At 48.1% G+C, this 13,956-nt stretch overlaps 1 protein-coding gene across 8 annotated transcripts in view; it reads right to left on the bottom strand.

Moving 5' to 3' along the window:
- Positions 1-1,065: 1,065 nt before the first annotated feature.
- arhgap23a (Rho GTPase activating protein 23a) overlaps positions 1,066-13,956 on the bottom strand; it is a 53,584-nt gene continuing 40,693 nt past the window's right edge. For 4 of the 8 annotated variants that reach the window (XM_076144040.1, XM_076144036.1, XM_076144038.1 and 1 more), the window contains 16 exons: positions 12,704-12,859; positions 11,862-11,973; positions 11,723-11,762; positions 10,681-10,815; positions 10,239-10,547; positions 10,068-10,129; positions 9,838-9,956; positions 9,022-9,293; positions 8,841-8,919; positions 8,661-8,734; positions 8,429-8,518; positions 8,163-8,288; positions 7,934-7,975; positions 7,430-7,523; positions 5,570-5,601; positions 1,066-4,918 (listed from right to left, as the gene is read on the bottom strand). In XM_076144040.1, coding sequence (XP_076000155.1) covers positions 3,485-4,918; positions 5,570-5,601; positions 7,430-7,523; positions 7,934-7,975; positions 8,163-8,288; positions 8,429-8,518; positions 8,661-8,734; positions 8,841-8,919; positions 9,022-9,293; positions 9,838-9,956; positions 10,068-10,129; positions 10,239-10,547; positions 10,681-10,815; positions 11,723-11,762; positions 11,862-11,973; positions 12,704-12,859 — 3,176 coding nt within the window. In that variant the 3' untranslated portion in view covers positions 1,066-3,484. The remainder of the gene's footprint in view (positions 4,919-5,569; positions 5,602-7,429; positions 7,524-7,933; positions 7,976-8,162; positions 8,289-8,428; positions 8,519-8,660; positions 8,735-8,840; positions 8,920-9,021; positions 9,294-9,837; positions 9,957-10,067; positions 10,130-10,238; positions 10,548-10,680; positions 10,816-11,722; positions 11,763-11,861; positions 11,974-12,703; positions 12,860-13,956) is intronic. The other 4 variants (XM_076144041.1, XM_076144047.1, XM_076144039.1 and 1 more) reach the window with 3 other exon arrangements.

The following is a 13,956-nucleotide window of genomic DNA, read 5'->3' as shown; positions in this document are numbered from 1 at the left end:
GTCGTGTTTTGATATTGCTTCTTCTATAAGACGTACCAGGTAATAACCAGAGTGAATGTACGGACATGGATCAGCAGGGGGAAGAATAGACGAAGGCGTGGAGGATGAGGAGGGAGAATATGACAGAAATGCCTCTTGTGAATTTGAAGTCATCGTTGAGTAACATTGAATTCAGCCAAAGATATGATGTAAGAAGAAATGCACACTTCCCCTTTTCTAAAGCTTCGACATGTCATAAAACACGTGTTGATCTACAGATAATCTTTAATCAAACTATGTTTCAAAGCGAGGCAGCAGTTTCTGAAGGTTCCCCGTTTTTGCCCATTTACAACTGAATGTCAAAATGTTTTCCTGTGCTCATAATAAAGTGGGCGTAGCCTCATGAACGAGCCCAAGTTCCCTCTAATGTGCCAAATGCCTTCTTCGTCCACCTCCTCTAGAGGGCGCTATTCAGCTGACATTTTAGGTTGGCTACACCTGAAATAAATCATTACATACTGTGATTCAGAATTAGGGCTGTACCTAACGATTCATATACAATCTTACTTATTACGCAGCCTGGTTTATCTGATTATCTCCGTTTTACAATCCGACATATATCTTCAATTTAAGTTAAAGTGATTAAGTGCAATCTGCAAAAACACCCAAGCGCGTGCGCACACACACTCACTCACTCACTCACACAGGGTCACGCTTGGTGGGCGGGGACACAAAGTAAACAGGATTTACGTTACTGTCTTGCCGTCGTCTTGACAACGCGCTGCTCCAGGATGCTTTCTCTCTAAGCGTTGCTGCACAGAAGTTGTACTGCTATGACGTCATCTCCATGTTGCGGAGGTTGATATTATTCGGTGTTTGTCTCAAATACTCTAACACTTTAGAGTGACGATCGTGGGCAGATTGTGCTAGGGTTGTTGTTTTCACCTGGCGCAGACATCTTACGTCATTGCAGCGCGTCAACTCACCTTTATGCAAATCGACGCAATTCCGTGATGGATCACGTCGACGCGTCGCCCCAGCCATTGACTCATAATATGTGATTAAAATGTAAACTATACACACATATTTTAAACATAGTTCTGTTTATTTACACCATATAACCTTGCTTTAAAGCACACAGCCATGAGGGAAATGGTTTCAGGTGGACAACCTTTAGTCCAGTCATTTTCATATTAGTTTTACTCAAAGCAATTCCAAATGTACACAATACAATATGTTACATATTCAGACAATATGTACAAAAAGATGTTCAAATACAACAACGAATGAAACATTAGGTAAATCACATTTCAAACAACAAAAACCTCGAGTTGGTTTCTCCTTTTGATGAAAGCACGAGCAGTTTGACTATCGCGCAGAACAACAGTGTAACTCTTCACTGTTCATGGTTGGAAAGTGAATGTTGTCTGCTATGCCCTAATGTCTCCGAGCAGGGCTTGTTTGTTAGGTGTACCATATTCATACACAGTGGATCACTAGGCAAGAGAGATGACCTCAGTTGAGCAAAAGCAGCTGAGAGAATGTTATGCCTTTTCCTCCTAGCAGCAATGGAAAGAGCTGTTAATGCCTGAATCCAAGGCAGAGAGAGTGCATAGACAGGTCCGTGGCTTGAAGTGTGCTTGTTGCAGCCTCTCAGAAACATTGCTCGCATTTAATGTACTCATCTTTGGGTGAGTGCCTAAGATACACCCGCAGGAGAGGAGGGAGGCTTTCTGAGACCGGCTACAGGCAGGGGGAGACTCAGGAACGACTAAAGGAAATGGAAAGATGTGAACCGACCATGGCACTGAAGAACAAAAACACATTCCAGAAATCAGGCACTTGTAGAGAAATCTTGAGGTAAGACAGGACTATTACTCATTTATTATTCTTTCTGTTGTTGCAATGGGTTATTTGGTCAGACCCGCTGAGGGGGAGCAGGTGGAAACAAGACAGACTCTCCTGTTGCTGCTGTGATGGCAAATTAATCACAACAGATTCATTTTAGTGGGCGTTTGTGTTCATTACCTCTAATGTACCATTTTCCCAACTGAGGGAGGATTTCCTCAAGCCTGATCTTATTCAAAAGTCCAAGACAGTGAATATACAGAGAGGACAGTTTCTTCCACATGAAGGAACTTCTCGGAGTTCAGGAAGTGTGAGCAGAGTTGAAGCTGTTAAGTATTAATGAGACAAACGATGAGGGCAAACATCACCAAGCCCGCCGCTGTCTGTCCTATTATACGACCTAATGTAACAATGACTGAGGTTCACTTCCTGCCCTGCTACGTGTAATTACTTGAGAGGTTTGTGAATGTGTTTATGCACCATGACGTCAAATAAAAGTCAACTTGTTTACTGTGGTTAAAGAGATAAAGGTTTCCTGCACAGTGCTGAGAATCAGAGAAAGGCCATCTGAGGAGACGAGGGACAAACTGAGTCACGTTTCGGTTGGTCTCCTCTGAACAGGTACACAGGAGGTGAAATCACAATAAAAGGACTTATTATTTTAATACAAAATATATATATAATATATATATTCAATATAAAACTAAACAAAAGTAATATATTAAGGGAAACATTTCAAGTAACATCTTGAAAGAAATGACTGTGCACTTGTACACACTTTTGTAAACCATAAAAAAGAACTAAAAAAGTAAAAACAAATAGGATAACATAATATTTATATATATTTACAAGGTTAACTTAACAAGGCTTTGTACAAATGTTACAAAATGGTTCAACACAAACAGCTGCACACTCAGACGTGATCACAGACAAACACACAGATAGACATTATTACATTACATAAACATTATTGAGTAAAAGACAGACGAGAGTGTGTGTGTGTGTGTGTGTGTGTGTGTGTGTTTCTCATGATGTAACAGTGTGTGCGATCTGAGGAGGAAGACTGATAGTGATAAATCAGCTCAGGCCTGAAAGTCTTGAAAATGACTCCAACAAGACCAATTGTTCGCTTCTATAGCTAAGTGTGTGTGTGTGTGTGTGTGTGTGTGTGTGTGCTGACTGCATTAGGTGTGGAGATGTAGTTGCAAAGGGTTCAAATCCCAATTTGCTAAAAAAGCACCAGCCTCTCCAGAGCCAGGGGAGGTTACCTTGGGTCGCTGTGCTCCTCTGGACACTCGAGGGGATCAAACGCTAAATGTGTTTCAGTCGGGAGGAAGCGAGGGGAGAGGGATGCTGGGATGTATTACTCACAAATGAGAATTCTTGGCTGTGACATTGCGATGAGGTCTGTCTGTGTCTCTGTATCTATAAAAGCACACATGAAAAGAAAAGAAAAAGAAAAAGCTTTGGCAACACTGGAATGCTCCGTGCCATGCAAACGGAGCTTCATCAAGAAGGAGAGCCGGGGAGCCGCGCTGCCTTCAGGGACCCGGTAATGGGCCCGCCGCGCTTGAACCACTAAGCGCAACTCCTTGCTGTGGGTCTACTGACCTGCAGGGGAGGTGGCAGCAGGAGCAGGAGAGGAGGGGGGGGGGACTCACAGGTACTGGTGGAATCTAGAGGTGGGCGCTCGTTGTGCAGCCGATCCCGGTTGGAGTCCCTCAGGGTCATAAAGAGGCCCCGGGGACTTGAGCTGGCTGGGAGTGAGGGGTGACATGGGAAAGTCATTGATGGTCAGCGGGGGTCTCTTGTTAGAGATCTCGGTGGGGGAGGCCACAACGGTGTGTCGGCGCCACGCCCTCCTCTTCCTCCGGGTTTCGGGCGACAGGGGCTTCCGTAGACCCACGCTCCGCAGGTCATCGGCAGATCCCAGAAGACGGGCGCGAACCTGGTCTGCCAGAGACCCGCTGCAAGGCCCAGTCGGGGTGAAGGAGTCAGCCTCGCTGGGGGGCAGGACGAGCCGGGGTCGGGCCAGGCGCAGGCTCTCCGGGCTGCTGCCTGAGGAGGGGTTGGTCCTGGAGGTGTCCCTCCTCCCTCTGGGCGCCCCCTCTTGCCCCGCCTCTTCACCCTGAGGTGACGTGGTACCGGAGAGCTCCAGCAGGTCCAGGGAACGCGCTTTGGCCTTCTCCCCCTTCAGCTTCTTCCTGGCCAGAGTGTCACACTGGATCAGCTTGTGGGAGTTGAAGGAAGGCCGCGAGTGCAGTTTGTGAGTGGTGGAGGAAGAGGAGAAGGAGGAGGACGAGGGCGTGGTGGACCGCGCCCCTCCTTCGCTCCTCTCTGAACAGTCCTGCGTGAGTGGCGTTGGCGGGGCCAGAAGGTTTGTGGGTGAGAGGAGGGGGGCTTTGTAGTGTGTGTACAGGAAGCTGCGCGGGGCTGCCGGTGTCTGAGTGCTGACGGGCGGCGCCGGGTGTTTCTCGGGTCGCTCCTGTGTGAGGGAGCGTGAGGCGAAGCCGCTCTCGTTGTCCGTCTCGCTCACCAGTTCGCTGTGCTCGTCGTCGGCGTCGTCCCCCCGCCCCTCGGACCCCAGGCTCCTGCCCAGCGTGGAGAGAGTGGAGTAGCCAGAGACTATAGAGCGAGCATCCTCCGGCGCTCGCCACGGTGTCCCCTTCCCCCCCGCCCGCGCCTCCTCCTCATGGAGCATCATGGCCGCCTGCCTTCCTTCTTCCTCCTCTTCCTCTTTCGAGCACGACCGGCTGGGTATAACCGCCACCACCTCTTCTTCTACCTCGTCTTTTACTCGTATTCCGCTTTCTACAACTTCCTCATCTTCCTCCTCCTCTTCTTCGTCGTCATCGTCCTCTCCCTCCGCTCGTGGAGCCGTGTCTCCTAACGGGGACTCTGCCTCCTCCTCCTCCTCCTCCGCTCCTAGATGTCCGGCTTTGGTGGGCTCGTGCTCCGAGTCGTCGTCAGTGCTGCTGCCCAGGATGCGGGCGTTATGGCGCTTCCTGCGTTTGCGGCCTGTGACGGCTGACATGATGGAGAGCGTCAGGAAATCCTTGGCTGTGAGGTCTTTTTTTGACCCCCACGACCCCTGATAGAGGAAAACACGTTACTCTGCTACTGTCCTTCATCACGCTGCAACTCTCAAGATGAATATGTTGTGACTTCTGTTAATGAGTTACACACACAGGTGAAAGTGAATTAGTAAGAGATGATGTGTTTGTCAGCAGGTGATAGGGAGGCAACAGGGTCGCTGTCTGGGTTTAAATGGCCACTTACCAAAGTTAATAACCTCACATGTTCCTTCACTAGCCGAGCCGCTGCGCTGCTACGTAAACGCTGACAGCTTAACTACATGTAAGCAGCCTACTTAGAGTTCAAGTGCTTCATTTACGTGGACCGTAAAATGGGACGTTGGCTCTCTTAGAACAACATGCCGATGCTAGTTTTTAGCTAGCAAGGATGGCTAGTAATCGTTGGCGTAGCACTACAAAGTAGCTTGGCGCTGTAACACTGTAGCTGCTGAGCTAGATGAGCTATTTAGTCATTATTAAGGAAGTAACTGGCCATAGAAGTTACTGCAACTGCATTTACAAGGACTGACTGACAATTTTGAGGTACTTAAGAGTTTAAGGAGAATTTGAATGCAGGACTTTGGCCTGTCGTGGAGACTTTTTCCCCATTTCCTAATCATCTGTGTGAGTGCATTTCTAAGCCCTGACATCATGTAGGGAGATGTTACCTTTGATTTAGCTGAATCACTGTTGGTTGAGTCTGGGGGGGAAGAGAACAGCAAAAGGTCAGGGGGGTCAGTGGCATGGAAGTTAAAACCAAAAAGGTCAGGAAGAGGCAGAGAGCGGTCAAGGTGGGAGGGCACGGAGAACATGGTGAGGTCATCTAGGAGGGAATCGACTCTAAAGCACACAGGACAGAAAGCTCATCCCTGTTGATTAACCCCAGGAAGTGATGTCACAGGAAGTTGACCTGATTGTGCCTGTAAGTCTTCATGGGAAGTTCCGCTGGAAGTGGTTGTGACATAATGCCCTTTAAATGGTATTGGTGAGAACAACAAGGATCATGGGTTTTCTCACTTGACTTTCATGTTCGTGTTGGTTTCATCTTGTAAATAAGATTTCCAGTTTAACTGAAGGGAAACCCGCTGTGACATCCCAGACTGAAGTTTTAGCTTTCTGCCCTCTGTGAAGAATCCGATCCAGAATGACATGTGTTTCTCTGTGCCGTCTGACCTTGACGCCCTGTAACAAAGACGCTGATCACACGCTGTTTGTGGAGGGGAAACAACCACACTGTCTATCAAAGGGGGGACAACATGTGATCAGGGTGTTTGGGGAAGCAGGAAAACTGCGTTACAAGACCAAGGCATGCACCAACGACGTCACCAGAAAAATCGGTGACGCCGCGCGGTGAAAGCTTTGGGCGAGGAGGCGCGTGAATCCCTCGGAGACACAAACGCACATACACACTCTCTTTCCTCGATCCTTCACATACATGTACATGATTGGAGAAGCCCCGGGGGGAGAGGAGGGGAGAGGGGGGGAGGGGACAGAGGGGTGGAGGACACACTGAGTGAAAGGGCCCATAACATGTGTAGTGCAGGTTTTCACAACAAGACAGGCCACAATGGAGGGAGTTTCTCTTGTTTCTCAGTGACGGACAGTTTACACTGCAATGTCACATACAGCAGCTTCAGCAGCAGCCAGGCAGGCAAAGCAGCCATCCGTTAATTCATTAGTCAGACTGGGGGTGACATTGGAGGGACACAGACTTCTGTAAGTCAGTCTGACACTGAGAGGGAGATGCTGATGGAGACCACACACACACACACACACCAACACCCTCACCGATCTCTCACGTACATACACAAATCTACACACACACACACACACACACACACACACACACACACACACACACACATATTGGCAGGGGAATTCCCATCCTACCGCAGTGGCTGCTCCACAGGCTCAGCTAAGAGAGGGAAATGCAGAAATGCACAGAGAAAGTGAAAGATAAGCAACGAGGAAGAGAAAAGAGGTCAGAGAGAGAGAGAGAGAGATAGACAGACAGAGAGAGAGAACGAGTGAGAGTGAGAGTAAGAGTGAGAGAGAGAGAGAGAGAGAGAGAGAGAGAGAGAGAGAGGAAGGAAAGTACAGGCATGCTTTCAAAAAGAAACATCGTGTGTGTGCTCATGGATGCTGCACGTCATTTCTGATGCTGCATTCTGGTTGCGTTGGAATGTCAGAAATTCCGAGCTGAATTACTTTTTAACAGGAACTCAACGTATCAAAAATTCACCTACAACCTGTATTAATAAATGTAATATTGATCTGCTTCATTTACATCTTTACACAAATATACCGTTAAGGTAGAATAATAAGGTTCTTATTCGAGTAAATCTATCTGCCGTAATGTTCCGGAATTGTTGATACACTGGAAAATCCAGAGTTTGCGGAATTTCCTCCTTCCAGCTCTGAGCAGAATGCAGCACTGCCAGGCTGTGAGTCAGAGCAGCTCGAGCCCGATTGGAGGGCTGGGTCAGAGCTGGCAGTGATTGGCTGAGGGCAGAGGGCCGTGCGCTCACCTGAGGCCTCCCCGAGCAGAGCCGTCCTGCCGATGTTGGACAGCAGGTGGTCGATGTTGGGGGCCGGCTGCAGGTCCTCCCTGTCCACCGGCGTCTAAGAGGGACAGACACAGGGACATCATGCACATGTCTTCACTTCATATCTGGGGAGGGACTGAATAAGTGACTTAATAATCAAACGTCTTCAATGGATTCATAAAGCAGAGAGGATCACAGTAATTCATTAGTAATCATAACTCTACTTGAGCCCAGTGCAGAAACAATAAAACAGATTAGTGCTGTATGTTGGTTCGACTCATTTGTTCTATTTTTTCCCTCCTGTCTTCACATTTAGTGGTTTCCCTTGAAGTTGAGTCTTCAAAATGATCTATACGTATTGGAAATGATCCTAAATTATCGTTACACATTTTCTTGTATCAACAAAATGAGTTCATACATGAAGCGACTGTTTCATTGTGTGAATCTAAATCTGATGACTTCTCACACCCAAGGAGCATACTGTACCTTTTCATCCTTGTCTGCCTCTTCATTGAAGAACCACAAATACTACAAAAACAACACAGAGGGAAAGAAAACGTTTCAATCACACAGAAAAACAATTGCAACTTATCACCAGTTTATTGATTTGTTGTCTTTGTAAGAGCTGCAGGGGATGAATGCACCCAATGGAATATGTGTCTGCCTGTGTGTGTGTGTGTGTGTGTGTGTGTGTGTGTGTGCGTGCGCGTCTCACATGTTGGATGAGCGTCTCTACTATCTTGTAGCGGTCTGGCATGTGTGTGACCATGTCTTTCATGTTGTCCTCCGACGTCCGCACCAGAGTCGGCCCGAACACCAGCGCCAGGTTACGAGGCTCCATCTACACAAAGAGACACAATCATCAACGTTACTACACTGCAAAACATCTTCAATGCGAGAAGGAAAAAGACACTTGAATCTATACAGCAAATGATATGAATTGGAAATAAGACTTTTAGGACTCAAAGAGTGATTACACACCTTGTTCTTGTCTGAGTGGTCGGCTACAGTCTTCAGATGGCCTATCATGAACTTCAGAGTGTGGTAATAATGATCTGGAAGGTCTCGAATCTAAGAAAGACAAAGAGGAATGTCAGCAGTGCTCCACCTACTGAACCTGTCTGAGACACACACACACAGCCACACAGCCACGCACGCACACACACAAGCATAGCAGGAAGTGAACTTGTCATGAACAGAAGGAAACGCATACCAGTTTCTTCATGGTCTTCAGTCTTTCTGATGGACTATCCATCCGATTGGCATCAATAAAATCATTGTACTTGTCTGCAAAGATATTACAAAACATTAAATGAGAGCCACATGACAGCGTGAGTGTATGCGTGTGTGCATGTGTGTGATGGCTTGGGTGCGACATGTCTGGACTCATTACCATTAGTGAAGAGCGGCTCAGGCAGTTTCCGGAAGAAGGATTTGAGCAAGCTGCTGACCACGTTGAGGTCCTGCCACCTCTTTTGTCAGCAAAGGATTCAACATTAGATCGTTAGTACTTCAACTTTCTGCAGCTGCACGTAAGAGTTTACCAGCATTGTGAGCTTGCACATCTTGCTCACCTCCTCTGTTGGGATGATGTCCATTCCCTTGTTGAGCTGGTCCTGCAGCGTGGACACCATGGCGTTGTTGCCCGGCACCCTGTAAATGCCGGTGTACTCCAGGCCCATCTCCTCCACCAGGCCGCAGCAGATCTCCACGATCATGGGGATGAACTTGTTGTTAGCGCCCGGCTGACATTCTTCCAGCCTGGCGCCGAACGCTTTGGGTCCAGCCTTCTTGGACTTCTTCATGATGTTGATTCCCCACGGAGACTTGGGCGGACTGCTCTCGTCTGGAGACAAATGGAATAATCAGAAAACTTCACGTGGCTCAACATTACTGCAGCTGCTTGGTTTGAGTTATCCAGACATTAGTATGCCAGAGATGCAGTCACTAATTCCAGAGGTCATTGTGTACACTTAGTACTGTAAGACACACTGTTCCAATACAGCTAATGGATGATTACTAATGCTGAGACGACAAGTTCAATAATTTATTCTACGGAAAATGAGTTGAAAACAATTCAGTCTGCACGTCTTTTATGCAGCAAAACTCAAAGTGGCCTCTCCAGTGTGTTTGTCATCGTCTTTGTCATTTTACACGCTAAATGATCAATGCTTTGACAAACAAATCAATAAATAAATCAATAGTTGAAGTAATCACAACATTAAGGTGTACTTAATAAACAAGGTGTCATGACAGCAGACAGCATTTATCAGTCAGAATGTATTTCTGCCTTTTCTCTTACTCATCTTAGAGACAGACAGACATCACTGTAGACTGCCGCTCCCACTTTATCGTACATGTACACTGTAAATACTGTTTGAGGCACTGACCTTTGCCATCAGGTTTAGGGGAGCGTGGCCCCGCCGCCGCGTTCTCCATCTTGCCCAGCAGGAAGGGAGGCTTCATGCGGGACAGCCTGGGAGAGGAGTCCGGCTTGCTGCCTGTTGGACTGCAGAGGGAGACAGAGAGAAGCGTTCAGTCCCAAACGATCAACGATGGAGACAGAGCAGCGTGCGGCTTCCTGTCTGGGTTGATAAGCAGCACTGAGGGCGTGTCTCACCTCTGCTTTCTGTAATCATTGAGTTTCTTACTGATGAGCGCCTGTCTGGAAAAGCCAAGCTCCTGCAACAGACAAAACCAGCTGCTTCATAACGCTGTGGGACTTTGGAAACAGACATCAAGTGGAAGACAGACTCAGTAAAAGCTGACAGGTGGACGTTTGCCCTCCCACCTCATTGTCGGTCTTGCTGTTTTCCCTGATGACCTTGATCCAGTCCAGCATGTCCTCCCTGTCCTCGGCCTGCAGCAGGTACTCGCAGAAGTCCTGCGTCGTCAGCCGCAGCGCGTGTTTCCGCTTGGTCTCGCTGTACGCTATGTCAACCAAGCAGCCCCTGATGCTGATGGGTTGCTCGTCCTCGGCACCTCCTCCAATGGTTGCGCCACGGAGAACCGCCTCCCTCTTGTCTTTGTAGAGGAACAGGGAATGGGAGCGAAGCACCGAAAACACCCGTTTCCACGGACGCATGCTGCTGCCCACCTTCTGTGTAACAGAAGAATGGAAAGATGACAGTCAGGGGAGTGATGAGGGGGCAAACACCATTTCATTCATAAAACTCTTCATTTTCACGCTCTCGTATCCCGCGTGGGTTCCTTTTAGAGGACGGTCAGCCCACCTTTCCCTTCTCTGTGAGGATTTGTTTGAAGTGCAGCCATCCTTCTCGCCGTATGTCGCTGTAAGTGATGTTTCCCAGCTCTGATGTGGAATGTCGTTTAGAGCGCACCTCCTCCGCACCAAGGTTGTCCAGAGACTGTAACACACACACGAGCCAAAACATCAGCATACAGTCTGTCATAATGCTCCAGTGTAGTAAACAACATCAAACAATTATCATTATTTATGCTTATAATTGTCTGTATTTTCTTGCATTACTGCTTCTCTCCTGGTCATAAGTCTTTTCCTCGTCTTCATACAGAGCTGTGGATTGGTTGACCTGTGGGCCTGTAGGCTCTTTGAGACGCTGTATACCTGACCTGAAGCTCGACACTCAAATGTAATCATCAATTCCAATGTTAATGGTGTCAACTCACTGCAATTCCTAACTCATGCAGCCAAAAAACAGTTCTTCTCTCAGATTGAGCCTTTCCTTGACACGGACAGCTCATCACGCCGTTACATTGTAGGTGACAATGCAATGAATCTCTTCAATGTAGAGTCTCAGTAGTTGGAACTTTAGGTGGCACAACTTTATTCCTCTTCAGCCTAGATGTCACGTCTTGGAAGCGAGGCGATTTTGGCAAGCGCCACAACGATGCTTTACAACCTCCCTTTATATTGTTTACAACAGTATCAGACTCTAAAGCTACATAAATAAACAAAAGCTATGTAGATAAACACTACAGTGGTGTCATCAAACAAACAAAGTGATGTCATCAAAACAGAATTACAATAATGACCTCATACGTTGCTAAATTGTACATCTTAGACTTTTATGAAACAACCCTGTAGTCAATTCCATTTTGCTGAGCTCATAATGTCATAAAGGATTTACACAGTGTTTAGTTTTGTTCTGCCCTGAAATTGTTAAATTAGCCTTTAGATTGAGTCCATATTTGTTTATTTGTCTGCAGGGTTCGAGTTCAAATCCAGTGCCTGACCAACTAAGGGGAAAGTACACTGGATCATACAATGGCGTGTTTGTAGTCACAGTAACTCACCCCATCTGTGAAGAAGCTTTTCACTCTCTTTGGTAGCCTCCTGTTGAAGAAGAAGAAGAAGAAGAGCAAACCCGGATTAGACCCAGACCCGCCTGCACCGCGCCTCCTTCACTTGTGCCTCGTCTGAATCAGTACTCACGAGAAGACGCGCCCTTCCTCCCTGAACGTGTTGAGTCCTTCGTCGCATGATTTGGAGCGCTCGGTGGTGATGGCTAGAAGATAGGAGGAACGGCGACTGGATTTAATACTGCCTGCTCGGTGAGAGGATGAATGGGTGACCGATAGAGAAAGAGAGAGAGAGAGAGAGAGAGGGGGAGAGAGAGAGGCAGAAAAAGAGAGAAAGAAAGAAGAATGTTGATGTTGTAATGCCAATCACCAATAATGCATGGTGTAGGATTAAACAGTGGGGATAGTGAGGGAGGAGGCGAGGGGTGGAGGAGGTTTGGGTGAACGGGTGAGAGGGTGAACGGGTGAACGGGTGACGTGGGGAGATGAGCTGGCACGGTGAGTTGAGTTAAGTCATCTGGTGGTTATTTTTGCTCGCCGCTGGCATGCTGCTAAGAACAGGCCGCCATGCATCTGTGCAAACGTGCATGCAAGCCAATCACCGACTCGGAGGCCATCACGGCGAAATCAACCCAAACTGTCACCGTCTGTGTGACACACATGCAAACTACACACCATCATGCACAAACTGAACAGACTAAAGAAAGCAGAGCGGACCTGAAAGCCTTCTTGCCTTCACCAAAAAAAGTGCAGAAACAACACAGAGAAGAAGAGAAGAGACACGGAGAAGGTTTTTTGAAATCCCACACATGCTTCATCACCCCCGAAACACACCAAACGCAGAGACAGAGCGCCTACGCTGCAGGTAAACGGCCACGGGTCAGCTGCTTTTCTGCTCACGTTGCTGCATGCGGCGGCGGGGGAGAAAGGGGTGGGCGGGGCTGGGGGGAGGGGGGGGGGGGGGGGGGCACTCACTGCAGTCATGTGAGAAGAGCCTAGTGGGGGGGAAGGTGAAGGTGGGGGAGGTGGGGCTGGTGACCACGGCGGGCGCTGAACTCATGCCACTGGACACCACAGAGGACGCCGGGACATGGCGGGCTCGCAAGTCAGCGCCGGGGCTGGTCGGCTCATCTGTGGGAAGGGGGGAGGGGGGAGGGGATGGAGGGAAGGCAGGTAAGGAAAGGAAAAGGTGGAAGAGAGGGAGGAGGAGGAGGAGGAGGAAGGATCAGGTGTTAGAAAAAGGGCATCGAATAGAGGAAGAACAGCGTTCAGGGAAATGAGCGGGGTTAGTGTAAGTTCAGATGAGCAGGAGGGGAAAAAAGGTTTTTAACAGGAGAGGAATGATGAGGAGCAGCACATCTCATCAACAACAAGACTGTTCATGTCAAACTTCCCCTTTGCCCCCCTTTGGAAAGTAAATGCAAACAGCGATACAGCTCAGACTGACAGAGGGCATCTGCAGAATCCTCAGCCATTTACAAGGCCACTAAAGAAGCTGAAACACCTGAAACTGCCGTAGAAAAAGTGAAATACAGCAAGAAGTTAACAGAGTTTAGACGACAGATAATGTAAACTACCTTCGTCTCCTGTTGCCATAGAGAAGAGCTGTGCTACGACTACCAGAAGAGGCTAGCAGGAACATTCAGGTTTCAGTTCTTCATGGATGTGTGTGTGTGTGTGTGTGTGTGTGTGTGAGAGGAAATGTCACAGTGTAAAATAGAACATTGTTGGTGATGCTGCTGTGTGTTCAGTGGGATTTGTTTGTGTCCAGACTGAGGCAAAGCTTCAATGTTCAGGGTGATAAAAAGGCAAAGGTACATGTACGCACCAATTTTCTAACAGCTCCAGCTTACGCAAAAGGATATGAAACCGTCACACACACCAACACACACACACACACACACACACACACACTTCCTGACAAGTGAGGGATATTTTCATGAAGTGAGAAGCTGGACTCTGCCGTCGCTCTGTCTGGACAGCAGGGGGCAGCACAGCCTCAGAGACGGTGAGGGATGCGGCTGCGTTCCCTTTCTTTCTGAGCTCCGCCCCCACAGACCAGCACAGTCTTTTGAAAATTCATACCAGGGTTTCTTACGAGTTTCTCCTTTCATTTGGTTTCACATCTCGGTTTCATCTCCCCTTCCAAGGCTCTCAGCTTCGCCCTCCTCTTCCTTACCTCTCTGCTCCTGCATCTTCTCCTGTAATCATCCCGCATCCGTCACGTC

The sequence above is a fragment of the Genypterus blacodes genome, unplaced genomic scaffold (assembly GCF_046128005.1).
Source record: "Genypterus blacodes isolate CSIRO-AG114 ecotype Tasmania unplaced genomic scaffold, CSIRO-AGI_Gbla_v1 ptg000028l_1, whole genome shotgun sequence".
NCBI lineage: Eukaryota > Metazoa > Chordata > Actinopteri > Ophidiiformes > Ophidiidae > Genypterus > Genypterus blacodes.
Note: the sequence above shows the minus strand (reverse complement) of the source record. Positions and strands in the feature narration are given on the sequence as shown.